The sequence below is a fragment of the Uncinocarpus reesii genome, genomic scaffold, assembly GCF_000003515.1.
Source record: "Uncinocarpus reesii 1704 scaffold_3 genomic scaffold, whole genome shotgun sequence".
NCBI classification, from domain to species: Eukaryota; Fungi; Ascomycota; class Eurotiomycetes; order Onygenales; family Onygenaceae; genus Uncinocarpus; species Uncinocarpus reesii.
Genome location: NW_003052498.1, coordinates 1,062,953 through 1,086,358, shown reverse-complemented (window position 1 = coordinate 1,086,358; position 23,406 = coordinate 1,062,953). Strand labels below are relative to the sequence as shown.

Sequence of the window (23,406 nt, the reverse complement as noted above, 5' to 3'; positions counted from 1 at the left end):
CGTATCGCCTCTACCATCATGAACGACCCTGCTTTGAACCAACAGTGGCTCGGCGAAGTCAAGGGCATGGCCGATCGTATCATCGAGATGAGAGCGCTTCTCCGGAAAAATTTGGAAAAGTTGGGAAGCAAGCATGATTGGAGCCATATTACCAACCAGGTCAGCCCTCTCGCTTTATGTATGTCAAACTGATTGCTGATTTTCAGTTGTCTCTAGATTGGCATGTTTGCCTATACCGGCCTTAAACCCGAACAGATGCAGGAACTGGCCAAGAATGTAAGCAGCACCCTGACTCTACCCCTTGAGTAGAACGAGGGAGGATTTGGCTAACAATATCCTTGCAGCACGCTGTGTACGCTACCCTTGACGGCCGCATTTCCGTCGCAGGCATCACCACAAGCAATGTCGCCCGACTTGCGGAGTCCATTTACAAAGTGACCGGCTAAAGGGGACTGGCTCGTGGGAACTCATGAAGGGGCCACTTGTTCTAATGATACATTTTCTACTCTTCTCTTAGATGGCCGGTTTGGTTTACACTTTTTCATGATGTACTTTTAAAGCATTTCTTTCCGATACAAGCGATGATGGTTTAGGAGCACTTGGCTAAAACATGTTCTGGCTCTTATACCCGGCCTTTGACGCAAATCCCCATCTGTATCTGCCCAATAATGACGAGACCAGCGGCTTCTCCATCTCCATTCTCCAGATCTTGACAACAGCACTCCATGGCACTGAGCCGAATGCGAGAGACACTACAAACCCGAATACGAGCCTAGATAGCAACTTTAGCAAGATGCGAGCCCAACGGCTTTCCCTGAAGCATGTTCCGCGCAGGAATCCCTTGAAAATATAGCATTTCTACTCATTGGAGTCCAGTGCAATACTCGAGTTCGTACTATAAACAACTTCCTCCTGCAGCAATATCGTTGTTCTCTTATTCGCAGCATCCGTAGCCTTCTAGAACCAAACCATCACATGCCGGCTGCGAGGGGCCGAGCAAACCCGGTCACTAACTTAAGGCAAACCTGGGAGCTTGATCGGCTGCACCCATCCATTGGCAAGCTCCAAGCACACTCCCTTGCGCCCATCAAGTTGCATGCTTCTAGAGGATTTCACGCACCCTAGCGGCTTGTGCCTTCTGTCTGAATATCCGTGACTGGGGTGATCCGCCGGAAGGAGTGCATTGGTTGGTTTGAGCTCCCCTCCCCCACGGTGTTGCATCACCTGGAATCCATAACTAATAGTTTCGTTGCCTTTTCCCCGTTTATATCGACTGTCCTCCCGCCTCTTGTCTCCATCTGTTCCACACTCCTTTGGTGTTCATCATTTTTACTCCTTGTATGACCTTCCGTCCTTATTGTTCCTAGTTGGGCTTCGGCACGATGCATCCAAATATCCCAATGACCTTGCAGAAGGTCATGACGGCCACACGGGCGTCTTCAGATGTGCTGTTTACCCTCTCGAATTTGAATATGTAGGCTACTTGCTAATACTGCCGACTGTCCTCAGAGCAATTCAACATTTGGCTAACAGTCCATTGCACTAGAATCCGTAACCTTGTGTTTGTCGTCTTCCTCCTCCGATTAGCCCGGAAATCTTTCTATACGGTCCGCGGTCACGGTGTCGTCGGGACCATCAGCAATGTCTACCACAAGGTCCAGCTCTTGCTATATTCTTTGTTCTTACGATCCCCTGGTGTTCGTGGCCAGGTGGACAAACAAGTCTCGTCTGCAATCTCCAAATTAGAAACAAAACTCGCTCCCCAAGGACCCGGGACTATCAAGTACAACAGTCTTCCGAAGCAGGGATGGACGGCCGAACAAGTTCGCGCGGAGCTGGACAAGCTGTCCGGAATGGAGCACACCATGTGGGAAGACGGACGGGTCAGCGGTGCCGTGTATCACGGCGGCGACGACCTGTTGAAGCTGCAAACAGCTGCGTGGGGACAGTTCGCCGTGGCAAATCCTATCCATCCGGACGTCTTTCCAGGTGTGAGGAAAATGGAGGCTGAAGTTGTAGCGATGGTACGGTTCTTTTGTGCTATTGCCGTATTTCAAAGGACTAATTAGTCTAGGTGCTTGCACTGTTCAATGCGCCCAAAGGTGGTGCCGGTGTGACAACAAGTGGTGGAACAGAATCCATTCTCATGGCATGCTTATCGGCTCGTCAGAAGGCTTATGCTGAACGGGGAGTCACTGAGCCAGAGATGTGAGATAAAAGAGTTCTCTACCACCCTGATACATCGCTGACTGTTTTTGCCAGGATTATTCCGAATACTGCCCATGCGGCTTTTAATAAAGCGTCGCAATACTTTGGCATCAAACTTCATTCGGTTCCTTGCCCTGGCCCAAAACACACTATTCATATCCCGTCTGTCCGCCGCCTAATCAATCCTAATACCATCCTCTTAGTCGGATCCGCGCCTAATTTCCCTCATGGAATTGTTGACGATATCCCTGCTTTGTCCCGCCTTGCCGTCTCGTATAAGATACCTTTACATGTTGACTGCTGCCTCGGATCATTTGTCATTGCTTTCTTGAAGAAGGCCGGTTATGCCTCCCCGTATGAGGAACAAGGAGGCTTTGATTTCCGTCTTCCGGGAGTCACAAGTATCAGTATCGATACTCACAAGTATGGCTTTGCTCCCAAAGGCAACTCTGTGGTCTTGTATCGCAATCGTACTTTACGCAGTTACCAATATTTCATTCTGCCAGAATGGTCAGGTGGAGTCTATGCATCTCCATCAATCGCTGGTTCCCGCCCTGGCGCCTTGATCGCCGGCTGTTGGGCAAGTCTGATGGCGATTGGTGAATCCGGATATAAGGACAGCTGCCACCAGATTGTTGGCGCTGCTAAGAAGTTCGAAGCGTCCATCCGCGAAGACCCGGTTCTTTCCCGCGACCTGAAGGTAGTTGGGGAGCCGATGGTGAGCGTCGTCGCATTTGCGGCCACAACTGCGGAGATTGACATCTATGATATTGCAGATGCCATGTCCGCCAAGGGGTGGCATCTCAACGCTCTTCAGAACCCGCCAGCCATGCACGTTGCATTTACTATTCCGACTGCGAATGCTGTGGATAAGCTCACCACCGATCTAGTGGAAGTCGTCGAATTAGAGCGCGCAAAGGCTGATGAGCGACGACGGCTGGGACAGAAGGTGGAAAAGGAGCGCGGCGATACGTCTGCGCTTTACGGTGTTGCTGGAAGTATTCCGGATAAAAGTATCGTTAGCCGACTTGCGGAAGGGTTTCTTGATACTCTTTATCTTTCCTAACGTGGTGAGCTTTAAATGAAGTTTCGGAGGCCAGGTTATGGAGTCAGAGAGGCAGGTCTGTTGAAATTGTTAAAAAAGATGGATAGGATGCATTCTCACGGGCGTTGTCTACCTACATCCCTACACAGCTATCAATGATATGTATTTTTACTGGACTTTGATTCCCTTTTCTTGCCAACAATGTTTGAAAGGTAGGCTGAGAAACAAAAACTGTAGATTGTTCGCACGCCAAAGAAGTATTATACAGAGAAGCAGGCCAAGTTTTAGATAAAGCGAGCCGACCACCACTAAAATACAGTAAGATGCAACAAGGGTTGAAAACCGGACCCCTCGCGTTCAGCCACCAGCGGAGACTCATGCGCTCCACACGAACTTCCACCACGATAGCATGATCTTCGTGCCGTCGACCTCGAGGTTGACCAAATAGGGCAGAAGGTATACTGGGTATCGACATCATGCCCTCGACTGCAAGGCTCCCCCGTTCTCAAGATCTTTCATAAAGACAAAAGAAAAGGGACGGGCTATAATTCCCTCTTCTCCCTCCACACCTCCGCAGCCCTCTTCTCGACGTAGTATCCCGGATCCGGCTTTCGCGCCCAGTTCAATTGCTGCTTGGTGAGCGGCTGGTCGACTTCCTGCACGGCGACGAGCTCCTTGACTTTCATGATCTGGCCAGCGACGTCCTGGGAGACTGGGTGGAAAACGGTGGCCATGCGCTTTTTGAGGCCGAGGGCTTTGAGGACGCCGGTGGTGCGGCGGGGGAGGCCGATGGCGGAGCGGATGAGGGTGATGCGGAAGAATGTCATTGTGGAATGTCTTGCCTCTTTTTCTTGTGAATCGGGGGTGGAAAAGGGGGCGGGTTTGGGGGGAGGAAGAGGAAGGGAAGGGCCGGTAGGTGGGAAGCGCAGAAACGGGTCTGGCCTTTGACGGTTTGGGGGCGTCTTTGTGTTGTTTGGGTTGGTATTGTGTTATTGCAGCGAGAGGAACCTGCGGGGGGTGTGCACGCGTCGCACTGGTTCTTTTTGTTTGGGTCACGCTGGGAAGAAATTCTCTTTGGGAAACACACCCTCCCTCCGTTGAGCTTGGTTTCTGTTGTGAAGAACTTCCAGAAGGCCGTTTCCTCCAGGGCTTGCTTTGAAGCTGGTGCTCAGAGATCACAAGTGAAGATCAAAACAGTGGCTATTCTGCAGAGCAAAAAATCAAAATGTGCAGCCTTTAGGATTGATATGATTGAGCAACACTGTTCTTTTTCCGAGTCCTTCCAATTGAATCCCCTTGTGCTCTCCGGCACTCGCTTTTTCTTCCCAGCACGGCAATCGTCCCGTTGGTGGTGCTGCACGGTGTGACGTGGATCGACGGATTGCTCCAGCGGGAGTTGGGATGGAAATTGGCAGTCCAGTTGACTATTCGGAACCGAGCAATTCGTTTGGATCTTCTCTCGACGCAACTCGAGTCTCTCTCTCTCGCTCTCTGACCTTCGCCGTGATGAGCGAGCGCAACGACCGCGATAAATTCAATTCGGCGCCCGCGTCCGGAAAATCGGTTTCTCCACCGGCTTCCGCGACAAGCCACACCGCGATGACTAATGACGCCAAGCCGCAGCGGAGAAGCCTCCTGCCAGGCACCATTCCGTCTGTGGCGCAGAGGAGAGCGGCCTTTGAGCTGGCCATCAGCAGCAGCCTCCAGCACGACCAGAGTCCGCCGTCGGAGGGCAAGAAGCGGTCCTTTCGGGGCCCCGGCAAGCTTCGCAAGTCCCTCAGCAAGCGTCGAAAGGAGAACGACCCGGTCTCGCCCACTGCCAAGAACAAAGGCGCATTGTTGAGTGACGGGAAACGTCCTCTGGAGTCCACACCAGAAGGTAATCCTGCAGAGCGATCAATTGAAGCGCCAATTGCGCATGCTGAGACTGGCTCAGAAACAGAACTCTCTCCGTCAAAGCCCGCGGCCACCAGCTACTCCTCCAAATTCTCCTTGTCACGCTACTTGTCCAAGTCTATACGGCCCAGCGCCCGTCTCAGATTCGGCCCTGCGGAACAACCCGAGCCGTCACCTTCTAACCAACCCAGTCACACATGCGATGATAATACTATTATTGAAGAACCGACACCTGATGCATTAACGCCTACGGACGAAGCCTGCGAGCCGGAGCCCACTCCGAAACCAGTAGAAAAAGCTGACGGTATTTCAGTCGTTTCGTCTCCCGATACGGTCGCTTCGTCAGCCAATGCTTCCCTCTTCGACCGTATCTTTAGTTCTTCCCCCCGTCCCACGATAACACCCCCTGCTGCGCCGATTGTGCTGCAAACCAACAAAACCATGCCTGGCGAAAGCAAGGAAGATGGTGGCTTCGCGCTGCCTCGACTGGAAGATCTACTACGGCATCCCGAGGATCTAGATAAGATTCCCGCTCTGAAGGCGGAATATACGAGAAAGAAGGCTGCGATAGATGCGCAACTTCGAGATGGCCTAAGAGATCAACTCGAAACGGTGCAGCGGAGTATTAACCAGCTCAAGGAGAGCCAGAAGCTAGTGATGGATACGAGAGCTGAGCTACGCGATATTGACAGATTGTGTGCTGAATCGCAAGCAGCTGTGGGTGACTTTGCGCAAATCGACAAATTAGCTCGGATGCACCGGAATTTTGAAGCGACATTGATGATGAAACAAGGTCTCGAGAGTTTCCACAGCGATTTGGCCGAAATTGAAAGGCTGCTACAGGAAGATGATGAAGATCTAGAAAACCAACCTAATCTACTAAATGCACATATGGCGATTACACGACTGAGAGACTTTCGGGATGAAGCCATGGATCAGATCTCGAAATCCCCAGACAGAAGCAGTGAGGCGACACTGGTCGAATGGTTCCAGGGCCTTGACCCTGTCATTGAATGGTTTGATGACCATTTGGGTACTGCTTGCATGAATCTCATTCAGTTGGTGCAATCAGATAACCGAAGCATGGTGGTCAGACTTGCCGTGGTGATCCACAGTGAAGAGAAGAATGATGCCAAAGTCAAAGCGTTGCAGGAAGCGCAAAAGGATCATGAATACTTGGCCAGCCGGTTCAAATCCATGAATATTGGCCCAAAAACGATCAGAGGATATAAAGAGAATTTCTTGAAAGCTATCGAATTTTATGCCCAGGGCCAATTTGAATCTACCAAGGAAATTTTCCTGGACGATCCCGATAAGTTGGAGAAAAGTTTCAAATGGTTTTTTAACGATTTATTTACAGTGCGAGAAGGGATGCAATCTCTCATGCCTAAGAAGTGGAATATTTACAAAACTTATACCGATATTTACCACCGGATGATGCACGATTGGCTGATTCAATTTGTCGATGATGACCAACTTCCTGCCGCGAATATGCTTGCTATTATCCACTGGAGCGAGAAATATTACACGAAAATGGCGAAACTTGGCTGGAAACAGGCTGACCTCGTTCCAAACGTGATAGATGACCGAGAAGGCGAACTGGTTCGAGATTGGAGAAATCTAATTATCAAAGCACTTGACGAGTGGATGGAGCGTATGTTTGTTACGGATAAAAAATCCTTCCTCGAAAGAGATGCCGAAGCCCTGGATACAAATCCAGATGGTTACTTCCGCATAAAAACCCTCGGAGACTTGTGGCGTATGCTTTATGAACAACTTCTTGCAGCTGGCGCTTCACAAAGGACGGATGTTGCCGAAGGTGTTGTTGACGCAATGTTCCGTGCTTTAAAAAATCGGCAGTCCGTCTGGCAGACCATGCTTTCCGAAGAATGCGCTAAATATAAATCCCCGAACGGCGATATTTCAGACAACAAAGGCTTCCAGCAATTACAAGATTGGCTTATTGCCGTTGCGAACGACCAGATTGCATGTATTGACGATAATGATGCCTCCGGTCAAGTGGGCTACCTCACACGCTTCAGACGAGATTTCGAGCCGTTGGTCACAGAGAAGTACTTGATTACACGCGCGGATCTAGAGCTCAATGCTCTTCGGGATGGTTACGTCGATTTCAGCACCAATTGTATCGCCCTATTCATTGATTTAATCTTTTCCGTTGACTTTCGTACCACCCTCCCCGACTTCTTTACGCAAAAATGGTATGGTGAATTTGCGATGAAGCGTATGATATCTACCTTTGAGGATTACATGTCGGACTACCTCTCCATGATCCACCCGTCCCTTCGTGACATTCTCATTGAAGAACTGTCCGACGAACTCCTTGTGCACTATCTCTCATGTGTTCGTAACCGCGGCGCAAAATTCCGCCGACAGGACCCCTTTACAGATAAATTTAAAGACGACATCCTCACTATCTTTGCATTTTTCCAACAATACCCCGAAAGCTTTGCCAGCACGATCAAAGACCGATGGAGACTGGTCGATTGGTTGGTCAGGCTACTTGAAGCGGACAAAGTCGAAGTTGTGACTGTATATGAGGATTTTAAGAAAGAATACTGGGACTTGCAGCTTTCCTGGGTTGAGGCCGTACTGAGGTCAAGGGACGATTTTGAACGGTCAATGGTCAGCGGAGTCAAAGCCAAGGCTGCAGAGCTGTCGGTGGAGCGAGGAGCGGAGACTATTATGGGGAGAGTGAGATGATGGAGATCATAATCAGCGGCGTTTGGGGCACATATGCACAAAGGTATATAACACTATCATGGTTGGGGTTTGTTGGAGTAGTTAATTGTAGGGTAGAGCCATTTGATATGGGAAGCAATGTATTTAAGATCAAGTCCAAGAATGAGAACTGGTTTTAACATTCCAAGTCAATGTTACAGAGTCGATATAAAATCACTGGTGCCTTGAAGCTGTTTTGCTCGAGAATTCAGGGGGTGGGAAACTCTAACTAACCCGATTGGGCACTTCACACGACAAGGCAAGATCTCCAACTGTGAGCCTTCAGCAGAAACATCATCTTTCCACTTGACTTGATATAATGGTGAAACGGCCCCTTCTCCGGCGGGACATCACTTACTCCTCGGCCAAGTGTAAGGAGGTGAACATCCTTCACAGGCTCAAGTATTTTGACCAAGAGAATACCTTTTTTCGCGTCTATCGAGGACAGACGCGACTGGATCAAGGCTGTAGTCGCAGCACATCTAAACATCAAGCCATCGTCATGCGACGTAGCCGACCCAAAAGAATGGATTCACGGAAGCTTCAATCTATGCGTTCCAGTCAAGCTCAGAGGTTGGACGGCAAGAAAGCAGCCGGGGAGCCGCGTCCTCTTTCGACTCCCACTCCCGTATAAGGTTGGCGAAGCCTTTAACCCGGGCAATGTGGATGAGAAGATCAGATGCGAAGCTGGCACTTATGCCTGGCTGGAAGAAACTCACCCTCAAATACCAATCCCCCGGCTTTACGGCTTTTCGCTGTCAAGCGGCGACTCCGTAGGTCGCGGGACTTTTTTTTCTCTCGGCTCAAAAATATTCAGTTTCTTTGCTTGTTTGCTTATAATTTGCTGGTAAACTTAGTTTACTAAACTCGATTTTTTGCCATTCTTTACGAGGCAGTATCACAGTTTACGTCGACGGCTACTCTTATGGATTTGCAGGTTTATACCGTACGAGATCGCAATACCCTCTCGTTATGTTCAACATCAAGCTCCCGCTCTGACATCCACAGCACCACTCGGTTATATGTTAATAGAATATATTGAACCAAAACAGGGGCAAATGCTATCCGACACTTGGTACGACAAGTCAAATGACTTGAAATTACGGAAGACGCTCTATCGTGACCTCGCACGCATTCTACTGAATCTTTCACGAGTTCCGTTGCCGCGGATTGGTTCCTTTACAATAGATAGCCGTGGGTTTCTATCATTGACAAATCGCCCTTTAACCTCGATGATTCAAGATTTAGAGAATGAGGAAATACCGACAAATATACACCGCGATTATACATACCTCACAACAGATTCCTATATTGTGGATACACTTGATGTGCATAACAGCCGATTCCTAAACCAGCCCAATGCAATAAACGATAAATCAGACGGCCTCAATCAAATGACAGCTTTAACGGGAATGCGAGCCGCCTTTCCACTATTCTTTCAGCGAAACCTGCGCCGCGGACCTTTCGTTCTTTCACTAACGGATCTCCACCAGAGCAATATCTTCGTGGATGATAATTGGCATATTACTTCGCTGATTGATCTTGAATGGGCGTGTTCTCTTCCAAATGGTCCATGCCCCCGCATGGTTTACGAACGAAGGCGTTGATGTTATCAACGAGGAGAAATACAAAGAAATTTGGACGGAGTTTATCCAAATTTTATCGCTAGAAGAGGAAACTATCCTTGCCAACTCAGGAGAATCCCGGCTATCAACAACCATGCAAAGGGGTTGGGAGCTGGGGACATTCTGGTTTTCCCTTGCACTTCGTAGTCCAATCGGGCTGTTTCGTATATTCGACGAAGGACTTTTGCACAGGCTCGGTGGAAAACACTTTGACGACGAGGATTATTGCCACGTGATGGTGTGGCATTGGGCCCGCGATATCGGTAGAATCCTCACCCGCAAGATGGAACATAAAAAGCAATACGATGACGAGCTTCGGCTGTTTTTTAATGACGGTCAACTGGGGTAGCACGTATGACAAGCATTGTGCAGCCAGTTCATTTTATATTGATTTCTAGTGCCTTCTGTCCCCTGTCCCGTCGTCTCCTTTACGCTCTCTCGAAGCCCTTTCTCGATGAACTTGGTTTCGTGCTTGTTGAAGCCGAGTCTCCAAGTGACGTGACAAGGTGAGGACATTCGTGAGGAGCTACGAGTAGTAGATACCGATACCTTTCTCCGCGAAATGTACCCCGTGTGTCCCTTCAGGCCATTGGAGCGAGCATCACATTCTGACTGCTAACCCGAATTAACCGCCGACTTCCATGTCTAGGCTAATTTTCACCAACAGGTCCTGAACCAGCCAAACCATGGCTCTAGATCAACGCTTTATTTGTTTGGCGTTTGTTGACACGATTCCAGCGATATCGTTTATGCTATCATTGACTGTGCCGATACCGTTTTTGTACGATAAAAACGGCTGCTAACATGTACTTAGCTATAGCCTCCTTTCCCCAACGACAGTATATTCTTCAACCAGGATCGGGCCTTCTTTTGACTCATCATGCTGTACAGGCTTGGCCCCCATCTCACATATACATAAGCGGTCAAGCCGAATGTCTTTCGCCCATATAAAAGGCTCTTTTGACATGAGTGCCTGAGCTTCCAGTTGCTTCTTGGAAGCTTCTTGCATTTCTGCCGCCATCGCTCGTGGAATTGCTTTACTCAGGAGACTTTGGCCGTTTTCTTTTGGGCTACCGCCTTGAGATTGGTTGATAGGCGAAGCATTATCCCCAAACATGGAGAGTAATTCTGTCGCATCAAATTTATATGCTCGCTTTTTGCCGGATGCTGAAAAGGATCGTCGACTTTTCGCGTAAATGGTATTTGATATGGTAGCGTGGAGCAGCAGCGGTCTTGGAATAAGCCCTTCTTGACTCAAAGCAGTGGCCATGGAGTTGCGGATAACAGGCAACTCGACGCCCCCGTCGCTATCGCTGTCCCCATGCGAAACTCTTTGTCTAGCTGTTTGTTGCTGCGGCATATTCTGCTCCTGTTGCCCTTTCCTTTTCATTTTCGGATCTTTGATCATGTCATTTTGTATAAATCCCGCTTCAATAAACTTGTTTCGCAAATTCACACTGAATGGGTAGAGGCGAGACGTTGGGTCAAAGGGGTGGGCGTGCAACATTGTTGCCGAGCGAGTTGTTGGGAGAGCATGTAACGAAGTCAGGGAGACAGTTAGAGGCTGCGGATGCTCCTCTTGCCCGATGATAGGACTTTTTCCGGGTTGCTCATCAGGCGTCGATGCCGTCTGAGCCTCTACTTCCCTTAACATAGCATTCAGGTCCAGGGATTTAAGGAACTCCAAGGCTTCCTTTAGCCTTTCGTCTGTCGTAAGACTCATCACGCCCAGTGTCAAGTGAAGCGTCCCCAGGGGCCGTATGGCATCATCAGGAACCAAGGGTACGCGCACATTGTGCCCTGCCGCTTCTGCTTTGGCGACCGCTTCCGAGGCTACAAGTGGAATTCGAGACTTGAATTCCGCCAGAGAATTGACGAGCTGGGAAGCAGACGTCTCGTTGACAAGCGGGAAACAGAGGAAATGCGTCAATGGAGGCTTCTTGTTTGCGTTTGGGGGCTTCTGGCCATGATGGCCTTTATGTTTTCTATTCCCCATGACACAAGTTAGGGAGTTATTCGATGCTTTCCAGCTGGCTTTGGAGAATGATCTAGTGTTCCGAGGTATACCGCAGAAACGCTTGACCATAGAGAAACGACCAGAGCTTGGGTAGGGCAAGGTTAGGATAACGTGACAGTTTCGTCTCAGGAGTGTTTTGATCCGAGAAGATGCTTCAAAAGGTCCCGTTTTATATGTAGTTGAGGAACGAGGCTATGTCAAGCACCAAGTGAAACCAATGTAAATATTGTTGATGGAAATGGTGGCGATGCTGTTTGAAAGCCTGAAGGTCAACAGGAACTTGGAAGCTTGAGGTTTCTCCGCATCCCTTCGAAGGTTGAAGCTTGTCTTCCAACTTCTTCCAACCTCCAATTGAAGCTATAAGACGAATCTTTCCTCTCAGAGTGCCACAACTCCCTAAAACGTGCCCAATACTGACAACTCCCAAGTCGTTAACCAACAATGCTATCCCGAAGCTCAGCCCGAGCTCTGAGCTCCCTCTTCTCGACCGCACGCACTCCAGCCAAAGCATCAACAACATTCCCATCGTTGACCCGCGCCGTGACCGCAACGCGCACGACTCGCACTCCTCAGAGATCCTTTGCTCGAACTTTTCACTGCACACCCGCGTTTCACAAGGGCATCACCCCAGGCTCATCGGATCCCCCTCCCCCAAGCCCTGAATCCAACGACGTAGCCGGAGTCACGCCTCACGTCGGGGAACCCTCGCCGCTGACGGACGCCCAATACCATGAATACTCAGAGCACTACTTCAATGTTCTGCTAACGGAGCTAGAGCAGGCGCATGAAGAAGGATCAGAGACAGAAGCGGAGTATAGTGTACGCCAATTGACCCAGTGACGTTTGGTATGACGGAGCGGCTAATGGTTGTATGCGTACAGGCCGGTGTGCTCAATGTCACTGTTCCCGGTGTCGGAACGTACGTAGTCAACAAACAGCCGCCGAACAAGCAAATATGGCTAAGCTCTCCTATCTCTGGGCCGAAACGCTTCGATTGGGTTGTGCAGGGTGACTCGATGGGGGAGAAGGAGGGCACGAGAGAATATGCTGGTGGACAGTGGATTTACCTTCGGGATGGCTCGAATCTCACTACCCTGCTGAACAAGGAGCTCGGGGTGGAGATTAGTGAGAATCTCTATGAGCAGAGCCGGCAATAGGTAACTTGGGGAATTGTTACAGGCTGTGCGGTTCTTCGGGCACGCGAATATTCCTCATGTACTTTTATTACTTTGGCTTATTGAAGCTCAAACCCGAAGGAGCGAAGTCCGATGAATCAAAGGAGAGCTTGTATCTCGAAACCTCTAAATCGAGAATCAAATATACAACGTAATCCAGGTCTGACCCCGGTGACTGAAGGAAGTATGCATCCATTCATCCCTTGCTTTTTCCGTTCTCCCTCTTGCAGCGTTGCCCTAGAACTAGATATTCCGGCTGAACGCCCTGCAGTCCGCACCTTTGCTTCTTTTAGTCACGATGTTACCAAGCGTATGACTGCCGGTATAAACGGCAAATATTCAACAAGATAGCCATCATGATACTGGCGACCGACAATATCGCCCTGGGCTATCTTCACAAAGCATGTCTGTTTAGCACGTCCTTTGTCCGCTGTCCCCATACGCACTGGGTAGAGGGGACGTCGCGGGAGTCACTCATTCATAAATGACCAGCCTATATTCCTTCACGCCTGAACCGCCACTGTCGCTAAACCAGCTCCATCTTCTCCCTCCTTCGGCAGATCGTCCTGTAAGACCATTGTTTGTTAGCCAGCCATCTCCCAACGTCCGCGCACAAACAGGGACAAGCGCGTGGGAATACATACCACATCGAAAATGACCCTGATCATCAAACTGCAGCTAGGACAAATCGCGATTTCCTCACTATCCCTGAGATCCGCGATTCCAATCTCGAACCGATCGCCACATGGGCACGGGTAGTGGTAGATCTGTAGGACGGGATCGAAAGTCATGTCTTCGATTTCGATCTCATCGTATATGGATACGCCGTCAGACATCATGATGTACGATTATAGAGCCAGAGCGCGTATATAGGCGGTTGTGAGACTCGATAGTAGAGGTGGAAACGGTGGGGTGGTATAGTGGGGTTAAGGGTGTTAGGTGCGCTGTTGGCGTTTTGGTAGCAAAGAGAAGGGAGCACTGCAGACAGGTTCTTGTTGGCTGATATTGTCGATTAGAAGTTGAATCCAGTCTGCATAGACTGCTGTTGGATTGCAGGCTCATCGCTCCGTCAAACCGATAAAAACGATGGCAAAATAAAGTTCCCCACAACTTTTTATACCGCCAAGCCCTTTTTGCCACGCCGAAGAAAAGGCGGTGGAACCGTCATCGCTTCGGAAATCGCGAAGTGTTGATATCATAATAATAAGCCGCGAGAAGGGGCTTTGGAAGAGTAGATCGCTACATATTCCCACCAAGCCGCCTAATTTCCTTGCGGACCGCCTCCACCTCCTTGACCAAAGATCCATATCGCTTTGCAATGTCTACCATGGCTCCCGGCCTACTTCCCTGTGCATTGTTGTCGCCGTTCGACGTATTAGCAATCTCATAAGCCTCCAACTCCTGCAATGCTTTTCTTTCCCGTTCCTCCAGACGGACGCGGGTATCATGGAGGTGTTTTCGGTAGTTCTGCAGCGCGTTGACAGTTTCGGGAGTATATATAGTAGAAAGGATATCGCGTTCCATAATCCTGCAGCCCAAACGTTTATCAGCACTTGTTTATTTTTTTATTTTTGGGGAGAGAATGGTTTGAAACTGGTAAAGATATCATACCTAGTCTTCCCATCCAACGCTTCCGCTACTGCCGCCAAATACTCCGCCCTCGCTTTACTTGCTCTCGCCAACGATCCGTGTTTCGTCCGCTCAAGCACCTGTACCATCCGCTCCATGACAAGAGTATGTGCAGAAAGCACCTCTGCGCCTGTAACAGCCAATTTTCTCTGCGCCGCCGGCAATTCCACCGTTTGCAAAGCCCGGAGAGCCGCAAGACGACTTGATAATCGCGTCGAGGCTGAGGCCTGTGAAGAAGCAACGGACAACGAAGAAGTAGGTTTCAACGACAACGGACGAAGACGACTGTCAACGCGAGTATGTTGCGGGATGCGCGATTGATCGGGGATACCGGCTGAGCTGGGGGATGTAGCATCCGCCAGATTCTTGAGATGCGTGAGGTCAGAGGCGAGTTTGCTGCGGATAGCGGGAAGAAGATTCGGAAGCTGCGATCTGAAAGCTTTCAGATCGGGTTCGAGCAGGGAGACCGCTTCTTCCGTGCTGCCATTGTCCTCGGTCGCATTCGCACTGGGCGTGTAGTGGCCAAGGTAAAGGGCGATGATGGCAACAAGATCTCGTAGCTAATGTTGCCAAAAAAAAAAAAAAGGCAGTCAGATCGTAGCAAATCGGAATAAGCACTGGCATAAGCAGAAAGGATCAGGCGTACTTCATCGGGCAGGCTATTCTTTAAATCATATGGCAGCTGGCAAACGATTCTCTTCAAGATCCGCGTCCTCGCAGCCCGGATCTGACGTTTTTTGAGCTCCTGTATCCAGAAAGAACCAAAGTCAGAAAATGTGAACGGATCTAGCGGAGATGAATTGGGCTTTGAACGCACACGCGGGAAAAATGAAGAGGGATTCAACTGACCGCCTGCACATGCTTCCGCAATGGATCCTCGTCCAGCGCGCGTGTTGATCCATCCGGATTTAGAATTGATGTCGTCAATTGCTGGTGTAGGATATTGAACTGAGGATTGTCCTTGAGAATTGCGGGATCACATTGCGGGATCATGTTAGACGAAGAAGCAGTTTTTGTTCGCAGAGTTGGAGATGACGGTTGACGATTAACTAACTAGTTAGTTTGGAGCAGAGCAACACGGTTGATTTGATCTACAAAAGAAAACAGTGAAATCTTTCAGGCACCAATATCATCAATCTATATCATACACTGAATCAATTTTTTGTCTTTACAGTAATTTTTGGTTGGCCCGAAGCAGAATTCCGGGTTGCCCGCAGAGTGTTAAATGAGCGTTTCAACACTCCATCGATCGAGCTAATCAGCCGCAAAAGAGAGCAACAGCGATACGAATCAGGCCAGGGCAAGACAAGCAACTCTCCGCCATAAATCAAAAAGCCCGAAGCAAGAAAAACCCATGAAGCCTGGCTGCGACATGTCCCATGCATTTTGAAATGGAATACCCTCAGACCTCTAAGGATAGAACGCAGAGCAGGAAAGCAAAAGCGCGCTCGTCGCATAAGAAGAAGACATTAAAATACAGTGAAAAGAAGAAGGCGTATATCTGCATCAGACCGGGAGTGGCCAGAGAGAAACTAATCGTTGAATACTCCAGTAGTTACCGTCGGAATGGCCAGTGGGCGAGAATCAAGTGGACCAATTACGTATCAACACATACGACTTGATATCGAGATTCCATACGTCGTCGCGGTTCCCAGGTGTCAGAAGATATTACTGGAGTCTGAAAATGTACTATTAAGGCATTTGAGAGCATTTATTCTTCCTCACTCTCTTCCGAGTCATCATCATCACTGCTTTCAGGTGCCGCTTCAGAATGAACTAAACCAGTATTAGCCATGAGTCGTTATAAAGGATCCAAGGAGAGAGACTAACTAGGATCAGATGATTGGCCCCCACCCTGGAACTTTGAAAGGGTACCAGCAAGACGGCCAATTTGCGCTTCCTGTTCATGCGCATTCATGGGCTTGTTCTTCTTGGGTTTTGACGTGACAGAGGTTGGAAGAGGTTCGGGAGCTGGTTCATCATATTCCAATGTTTGCGGAGCGTGCTTCTTCACAAAATTCAACAGAAGCACCAACACATTATTTGGAAGCTCATCAATGTCAAGCTCAACCTCGGTTTGATCCGTTCCCTTATCACTATATTAGCACGATATAGATATATTCGCAAGCAAAGGATGTATTTACCTTAAGTGCAGGCACATTGCTTTGGATAATATGGAGAGCGTCTTGCACCTTGTTCTCGGGTAGTGAGCTGATGCCATTGGAGATTATTTGTTTTTCACGATAGGTAATCCAGCGCTGTTTCTCTGGCTTGGATGATTTAACTCCACCTTTCTTGTCCTTTCTGCCAGGCCCTCCTTTTTTCAAATCCTTTTTACCGGATTTCGGTTTGCCCCCCTTCTTCGAACTTGTAGGAGGGGTCTTTTTCTTTTTCTGGCGGATTGCTTCCACCTGCTTAGACATCTCCGCAATCTGTTTTTGCAAAATATGCAATTTCTCCGACTGTTCATCATCATCGCTGCCTTCTTCTTCGCTACTCTCGTTATCCGAGCTATCACTTTGGTGGGCGGACGTAGGGTCATGTGCCTCAAGCCAACGAGCTTTCTGGGCCCATTTGCTGTCAAAGATTTCTTCCAATTTCTTACCGGCGTTATACGTAGGGTCCCCAGGGATATTGAACTTATAACAATTCCTGAACATTAAACGAACATCATTTTCCATTTCCTTGGAATTCTCGTATTGCCCGGTTTGCAGCTTTGTTCGAATAGTCGAAAGGTCCATTGGTTTCTTAATGATGTTGTGATAAGTGGGAATATTTAGTGCGACTGGATCGACCGGCTGGTAAAATGGAGATGCCAAATTGTAGTTCTTGGGCTTGTGCAAGTCATCCATCACTTCCTCGCAGAATTTGAGCTCCCAGTGGAATTTCTTTTTCTTGGGTTTAGAGCTATATGGAAGATCTCGATTCTTTGGAGGATGGATGGAACGTTTCGGGCGACCATCCACCGTGGTCGAGTCTCGACGGATTAAGGGAAGGCCTTCAGGTCCAAGAGCAAAAGTAGTTGGCGAGCTGGCGTTATTAGCTTTCGCGGCATTCGTCTTTGCTTGAGATTCTCGTCGTGTTGGTTGGGTTTTGGTGGGAGCAGCGCTTGCTTTCTTGGCTTTCTTCTCAGCTGCAGTAGGCTCTACTTCGTTTGGACTCGGAAGCTTTGCTAGATGGCGCTCCCAGTTCTCTTTCAACCGCAAGCATTCGATGGTCACTACATGTTCTGGACCATTGAATGTGACACAGTTGTCAACAATCAGGTTGAAATCTGCAATCACCTCGTCAGCCGTTTTATAAGCTCCGTGCTTTACCTTCTCTTCCATAGTGTGCATGTCCATAGGATGTTTAATGATCAATGGATAGTTGGGGATGTTTAGTTTCACTGGATCAACGGGAGTTCTGAAAAATCGCGCGTCATGGGTTCGTTTCAGAGCAGCGAGAGTACGAGTGAAGAACTTGCTCTGTAAAGGCGTCATGGCGGGATGAGTGGCCTCGGCTGTTGTTGCTGGCAGCTCCGGGACCTTGAAATCATCTTGCGATGGAGTGGTGTCTGTCTTTGTTCGCTTGGCGGCCGGTTCATCGGTCTCATCCTCTTCTCGCTCCCGAGACACTTTACTGGGCGACAGCGGTGGTGCGTCAGTCATCTTCTGGTCTTGATCCTGATTGATCGACAAGGGTGGCGGCGCGGTTGTAGAATGGAGCTCGCTTGACTCGACCACGGGTGCGGTAGCAGGTGGTGAGATTGGCTGAGAGGGCATTGTATCCAGAAACTTTTCCGCCTTGGGGGGTGATTTCACTTCTGCCATTTCGGCGGAGGTTGAAGTCACTGCTTCTAGACCTGCATTTGGAACAGAAGGCTCCTTTTGCAAGTCAGCCTCACTTTCTGCGTCCCTCATGTTCTCTGCTTTCGCATCAGCAATGCTCACTTTTGGGGACCCGACTTGATCAGCCTGAGGTTGCAGTCCATTGGAAGATATAGGCTCGGTCGCTGTCTCTTCGTTCTCAGTGGGAGAAGGGGTGAGACTGTTTAACGGTTCTTTGGTGCCGTTGGTTAACGAATTTCCATTCGCAACAGGCGATAACCTCCCGTTCGTCCCAGCAGCGGCTTCGCCCACTTTGGCCGGAAGGGCAGGCGCCTGCTCCGTGCCACTGCGCATCGGCATTGTCAGTAGGGAATAACAACTTAGCAAGTTGCGACGAGGCAAGTGACCTACCCAGTGATGTTTGAAGTCGCAGGGGGATCAGTGAGAGAAAGAGGCTTGACTTTGTCCTCCAGAGTGGCTTCCGACGGCGGCGTTGCCATATTTAGCAGGTGTTAGTCACGTGCTGATAAGACGCGCCAGTTCTTATCTAAGATGCGACTCGAGCCGATAAGAAGAAGCGCTGGCCTGGAAAGACTTGCGAGGGCGTTCCAGGAAAATGGAGGAATGCCTAAAGCTCGCAGAGGCGCGCCAAGTAGAAATATGTGGATAAAGTCGAGAAGCGCCACAAAGTAATTGGGTCGCACGACGCGTCTCAATAAAATGCAGAAACTAGATAAGCTTCAGTCAGATTGGTGGGAATTATGGTTGAGCTGCGTGCAACACTGGGTTGCCAACAAAAAAAGAAAAGTCGATTTCTGAACTGGTGATTTAAGTCACAAGGTATTGTGTGAAGAACAAAGGAGAAATAAAGAAAGAAGAAGAATGGTGTGGCCGAGAAACCAGAAACTCCCATTTTATATTGCCAAGAAAGTGAATCAGCATCACCAGGTCACGTGGAGGCAAGGAGCGGAAGTCAAATCAAGCCAATGGGAAGAGCTGATTGGATGGGAAAGCAGCAGGGCACCAAGGCTTCCGCTTGAGGGAACAAAACAATGGGGTATCAGTGAATGAGCACAGAATGGAGAGAGGAGCACCAGCTTAATGGCAGCTAATGAGGATTTAGGAGCAATGTTGAAAACACAATTGTCTTCAGCAGCATATCTTGGGTAACGGACATCAAGATGTGAAGCAAGGAGCATTTACGGAGTACAGGTGAGGGTGCGTGGTACGGAGTACCACAGCGACAATAATGGTGTACGGCGGGCGGGAAATCGGAACAACAGACAAATGTGTAGTGGCCGTGGAAATGACGCGACAAAACCAGGGGAAGTAAGACGTACCGTGGTGGGTGTGTGGTTGGTCTCGGAGCTGGTTGGTGGGTGGAGCTGGAATGGTGCGTGGCTGGAAGGGGCGAGACGAGAAAGAGGCAAAGCGAGGAGGAGAAAACAGAGAAAATTCGGAGGGGGGTGCTAGAATCCTTAAGTACGGTCGGGCTTTTGGTCTTTCAACAGAATCATGACAGACTCCTGCCACTAGCCTCGGATGACGACGCTAAATTGGGCGATCCAAGGAGAGTTGCAATCTTCGCGTGGTGATTGGCTCGATGCTGCGGTGTCTGAGCTTATTGATGATGCGATTGGCCAGGGTAGCGGCACCAGCGCCCCACTTGGCTCCATTTTGTATTTTTTGTTTTTTTCGATTCACGTCACGGCGGCGTCCGGTATTGAAATTAGGCCTCAAAAACAGCAGAAGTGGTTCTCTTCGCCACACGGACCAACCCAGCTTCCGCCGTTTTGTTGAAATCAGAGACCAATAAATTACTTCATTCATTACACAGCCGTCCGCGCTAGGACCGAATTTGAAAATTATTCCGCTCCAGCCCATCAACAAGTATGAGGATTCGTGATCTGGTTGATATGCAACCTTCAAATCTCCTACAAATGTACAAAGGCGTTTTGTTGGAAGCTGCCGGCTGCATGGAGCCGTAACCAGGCGAAAAAAAGAAGAAAGATCACAACTTTGGGGCCTGATATCATCATCTTCCAACCAAAGCGCTGAATCGCCAGCCGAAACGTCCGTTGGGTTCCACGTGATCTTCAAAGGCCCGCCTACAAATGGAGACTTTTTAAAAGCCTCTCCTCCATAATTGCGCCGATGCAATCGTATCTACCTCATCCTGGACTATAATGCCATGTTGAACTCGATGCGCAGCCCCACGAGAATGAAATCAGAGATTGTGTTCGAAGCAATTGCGCGCTGCGCCGGGCATTGAAAATATTATATCCGATGGGCCCACTAATTCCCCTTCAAGGAAAGTAACTCCGGGCCAGAGTAGGCATGCTAGGCCGAAAGCGGCCAAGCGTAGAATTGGGTATCAACATTTTTTTCACACATCGAATCAAGCCGCAGGCAAGGAAGCAGAGGAGCTTTCTGCCTAGGAGACGGCGGGCGTTGCAGCACCTCATTGAATCATTTCTTCCAGGCCTGCAGGCCTTAACCTAACTGTACTTTGTCTTCGTTGTTTGTGTCATTCTCTCCCTAAAACTTTTTCAAGATGCCCAGCCAAAAACGCTCCCGAGCGCCAGTCTCGAAGATCTCCTCCGCGGCAGCTCCAGGAGCTTCAGGCACTCCAGTCGCCGGCAACAAATCATCCGTGATTCGCTCCGCGTTCTCACCTTCAGAATATCAATTGGCCCTTTTTGCCTCAGTGATCCAGGGGCTGGATGCTCAGCATCTGCGGATACATGATATCAACTCCGGCCGATTACGCTGTGAACATGCGGTGAACCCAAAGGAGGCTATCACTTCATTGGACTGGGGATACTACGGCGATTCACATGCAGATAGAGATCAGCATTTGAAGAAAAAGCGCAAGCGGAGTTCTGGCGTCAATGGTATCGTGGATGCTTCGGAACCGGGAGATGCGGTGGTCGCGTTTGGTACGAGCTCATCGGAGATTCGAATGTACTCTCCTGCAGAGGGTAAGGTTGTTGCGACCCTTACCGGCGGACATGAACGGGGGATCAGAGATTTTAGGTTCACAATTGAAAAGCCAGGCGTGGAAGGGTGGAGTATTGGAGGTGATGGAAAGCTCGTGCAGTGGAATTTACAGACTGGCACTGCAACACGGTATGGCGCGAATTCTACCCACCTTTTCCAACGATTTCATTTTGCCTAATATCCTTGAAGAGTAATTTCCCTACCTTCGGCTTCCGTTGGAGCTCTGGCGCCCCCTGTTCCGTCGAATCCTCCGGTCCTTTGCGCATCACAAACACCGTACTTAATAAACCCTGACAATGACGGTCAGGACGGCAGAGTGTCCTTTAGCGCTATGCGAAACACCGTACATACATTGATATCATCGTCTAATGATTTAGCGTCTCTATCCGAATTCTTCCTTGCGACTGATTCAGATCGCTACATAAATTTATTCGACATTCAAAAGAAAAAGCTCCTGGGCTCTTTAGTAACAGACAAGGAGATCGAGTCCATAGCATTTTACGCTGCGAGCTCAAAGTCGCGAAATAAGAAAGATGAGGCTTCGAGATCGGCGTTATTCCAAAAGCAACTCCTCGCTGCGGTCACTAAAGACGGAGCGATTGAGTTGTTCACAAGGCCCTTCCATCAAGCTGGCGAGCCGCAGTCTGCTAGCACGCTATCTAGTCTCAAGTCTCGGCTAAAGGCTGCGACGCGTCGATCAGACGCTTGTGTCAAAATCGTCAAGCCTGACGCCTCGAGAACTATGGTTCCCATCCTCTCCGTTTGTTTTGACGGTTCTGACATCGTTGTCGCATGGGTAGAAGCAGGTGCTAATGTTGTATTCGACCGGGTACGCTGGCGGGACGAGGATTCAGAAGAGTTAGCTCTTCACGGTGAAAACGAGATTGCTCGCGGCAAGTCTGCGTCAATGGTTGGATCTGCACTGATGAACGGTGTGAAAAACATGGGTAAAAGCCATGTAGACGAATCGCGTGCGACTGTGGAACAGGGTGGCTTCGCGGAGGGACTTGCGACGGACGGTCAAGCGGACGATGTGTCCGGGACAAGTGATGAAGAAGATGATTCAGAAGCAGAGCCGGAAGTGCATGAAGAGCTCCCGCCTGCTGAGAGCTTGTCAAAAGCAGACGATGATGTCGATATGGCCGATGTCGATGCTGAAGATGAGGCAGACGAAGGAGAACCCTCTTTCGGTGACCTCGTCCGCGCCAACACCGCGAAACAAATCGATGTCGCAGCAGAACTCGACGAAACCGAAACGGGAGCACTAACCACTACCAGGCCGTCTAAATCACTCAATCAGCTATCCGCTGGCCTTTCTCTTGCCACCGTTCTCTCGCAATCCCTCAAGACCAACGACCACAACCTCCTCGAATCTTGCTTGCACACCACCGACGTAAACATTGTACGCGCCACCATCCAACGCCTAGATTCCTCCCTCGCTGCCACTTTACTCCAAAAGCTCGCTGAGCGCCTATCTTCCAGACCAGGCCGCTATGGTAACCTACTAGTTTGGGTGCAATGGACATGCGTCGCGCACGGCGGCTCGATAGCAGGACACCCAGAAATACTGAAGCGAATGACCTCTCTATTCAAAGTTTTGGATCAGCGCTCAGCCAGTCTCTCGTCCTTGTTGCTGCTAAAGGGGAAATTGGACATGCTGGACGCCCAACTGGGATTGAGACGGAGCTTGAATCAAGCCCGGGAGGGACGGACTGAGAGTGAGGATGACGATGTGATCTACGTTGAAGGGCAAGAAGATGTGGTAGAAAGCGAGGATGAGGAACGGCTTGCTATTGAGGATGTCGGGGGGTCGCGGGGTGCTCACGACGTTGATATGGGTGATGTCAGCGGTGAAGATGCCGAGGAGGAAGAAGATGATGAGGAGGATATGCCCATGGTAGTTAATGGCATTGCGTCGGATGAGGAAGGTGATGAAAATGATGAGGAAGACGAAGAGCTTATTGACGATGAAGCCGAAGAATCCAACGACGGCGCAGATGACGCAAGTGAGGATGAGGATGAGGATGAAGATGAAGATGAAGAGGATCTAGGAAGCATGGTCGATTTCATCGCGGACTCGGATGAGGACTCTGAAATTGTCGACGATCCACCGTCGTCGTCGTCGAAATCCAAAATAAAAAAGGGTAAAAGTCGAGGGTAAGGGAGCTTATGTGACGGACTACGCCCCGTGTCTTTGGTTTAGAGCTATTATTTGATCTTCTTTTTCTCTTGTTTTCTGTCTTCCTGATATCAACCTGCTGGA

At 49.5% G+C, this 23,406-nt stretch overlaps 11 protein-coding genes across 11 annotated transcripts in view; 7 read left to right on the top strand and 4 right to left on the bottom strand.

Annotated features, from left to right (window-relative positions):
* The window catches only part of UREG_05144 (aspartate aminotransferase), a gene marked incomplete at both ends in the record, with an annotated part of 1,634 nt that extends 1,188 nt beyond the window's left edge, over positions 1-446 (top strand). The window contains 3 exons of the mRNA XM_002584409.1: positions 46-159; positions 217-276; positions 345-446. Coding sequence (XP_002584455.1) covers positions 46-159; positions 217-276; positions 345-446 — 276 coding nt within the window. The remainder of the gene's footprint in view (positions 1-45; positions 160-216; positions 277-344) is intronic.
* Positions 447-1,382: 936 nt separating this feature from the next.
* On the top strand, positions 1,383-3,274 carry UREG_05143 (sphingosine-1-phosphate lyase; the record flags this gene model as incomplete). Its single annotated transcript, XM_002584408.1, has 4 exons — positions 1,383-1,474; positions 1,547-2,024; positions 2,075-2,208; positions 2,263-3,274. 4 exons carry the CDS (start codon positions 1,383-1,385, stop codon positions 3,272-3,274), a joined length of 1,716 nt encoding a protein of 571 aa, XP_002584454.1.
* Positions 3,275-3,795: 521 nt separating this feature from the next.
* UREG_05142 (uncharacterized protein) lies at positions 3,796-4,080 on the bottom strand (the record flags this gene model as incomplete). The annotated part of the gene is made up of 1 exon (XM_002584407.1): positions 3,796-4,080. One exon carries the CDS (start codon positions 4,078-4,080, stop codon positions 3,796-3,798), a length of 285 nt encoding a protein of 94 aa, XP_002584453.1.
* A 679-nt stretch (positions 4,081-4,759) lies between these two features.
* UREG_05141 (uncharacterized protein) lies at positions 4,760-7,870 on the top strand (the record flags this gene model as incomplete). The annotated part of the gene is made up of 1 exon (XM_002584406.1): positions 4,760-7,870. The coding sequence occupies one exon, from the start codon at positions 4,760-4,762 to the stop codon at positions 7,868-7,870; it is 3,111 nt and encodes a 1,036-aa protein (XP_002584452.1).
* Positions 7,871-8,207: 337 nt separating this feature from the next.
* On the top strand, positions 8,208-9,862 carry UREG_05140 (uncharacterized protein; the record flags this gene model as incomplete). Its single annotated transcript, XM_002584405.1, has 5 exons — positions 8,208-8,259; positions 8,285-8,661; positions 8,826-8,834; positions 8,941-9,457; positions 9,558-9,862. The coding sequence occupies 5 exons, from the start codon at positions 8,208-8,210 to the stop codon at positions 9,860-9,862; spliced, it is 1,260 nt and encodes a 419-aa protein (XP_002584451.1).
* A 465-nt stretch (positions 9,863-10,327) lies between these two features.
* UREG_05139 (uncharacterized protein) lies at positions 10,328-11,599 on the bottom strand (the record flags this gene model as incomplete). The annotated part of the gene is made up of 1 exon (XM_002584404.1): positions 10,328-11,599. One exon carries the CDS (start codon positions 11,597-11,599, stop codon positions 10,328-10,330), a length of 1,272 nt encoding a protein of 423 aa, XP_002584450.1.
* Positions 11,600-11,971: 372 nt separating this feature from the next.
* Positions 11,972-12,687, top strand: UREG_05138 (uncharacterized protein; the record flags this gene model as incomplete). The annotated part of the gene is made up of 2 exons (XM_002584403.1): positions 11,972-12,349; positions 12,412-12,687. 2 exons carry the CDS (start codon positions 11,972-11,974, stop codon positions 12,685-12,687), a joined length of 654 nt encoding a protein of 217 aa, XP_002584449.1.
* Positions 12,688-13,208: 521 nt separating this feature from the next.
* On the bottom strand, positions 13,209-13,541 carry UREG_05137 (diphthamide biosynthesis protein 3; the record flags this gene model as incomplete). Its single annotated transcript, XM_002584402.1, has 2 exons — positions 13,209-13,271; positions 13,350-13,541. The coding sequence occupies 2 exons, from the start codon at positions 13,539-13,541 to the stop codon at positions 13,209-13,211; spliced, it is 255 nt and encodes an 84-aa protein (XP_002584448.1).
* Positions 13,542-14,705: 1,164 nt separating this feature from the next.
* UREG_05136 (uncharacterized protein) lies at positions 14,706-14,894 on the top strand (the record flags this gene model as incomplete). Its single annotated transcript, XM_002584401.1, has 1 exon — positions 14,706-14,894. The coding sequence occupies one exon, from the start codon at positions 14,706-14,708 to the stop codon at positions 14,892-14,894; it is 189 nt and encodes a 62-aa protein (XP_002584447.1).
* A 1,151-nt stretch (positions 14,895-16,045) lies between these two features.
* Positions 16,046-18,643, bottom strand: UREG_05135 (uncharacterized protein; the record flags this gene model as incomplete). Its single annotated transcript, XM_002584400.1, has 4 exons — positions 16,046-16,110; positions 16,165-16,423; positions 16,479-18,489; positions 18,555-18,643. 4 exons carry the CDS (start codon positions 18,641-18,643, stop codon positions 16,046-16,048), a joined length of 2,424 nt encoding a protein of 807 aa, XP_002584446.1.
* Positions 18,644-20,697: 2,054 nt separating this feature from the next.
* UREG_05134 (uncharacterized protein) lies at positions 20,698-23,304 on the top strand (the record flags this gene model as incomplete). Its single annotated transcript, XM_002584399.1, has 2 exons — positions 20,698-21,272; positions 21,459-23,304. The coding sequence occupies 2 exons, from the start codon at positions 20,698-20,700 to the stop codon at positions 23,302-23,304; spliced, it is 2,421 nt and encodes an 806-aa protein (XP_002584445.1).
* Positions 23,305-23,406: the final 102 nt, after the last annotated feature.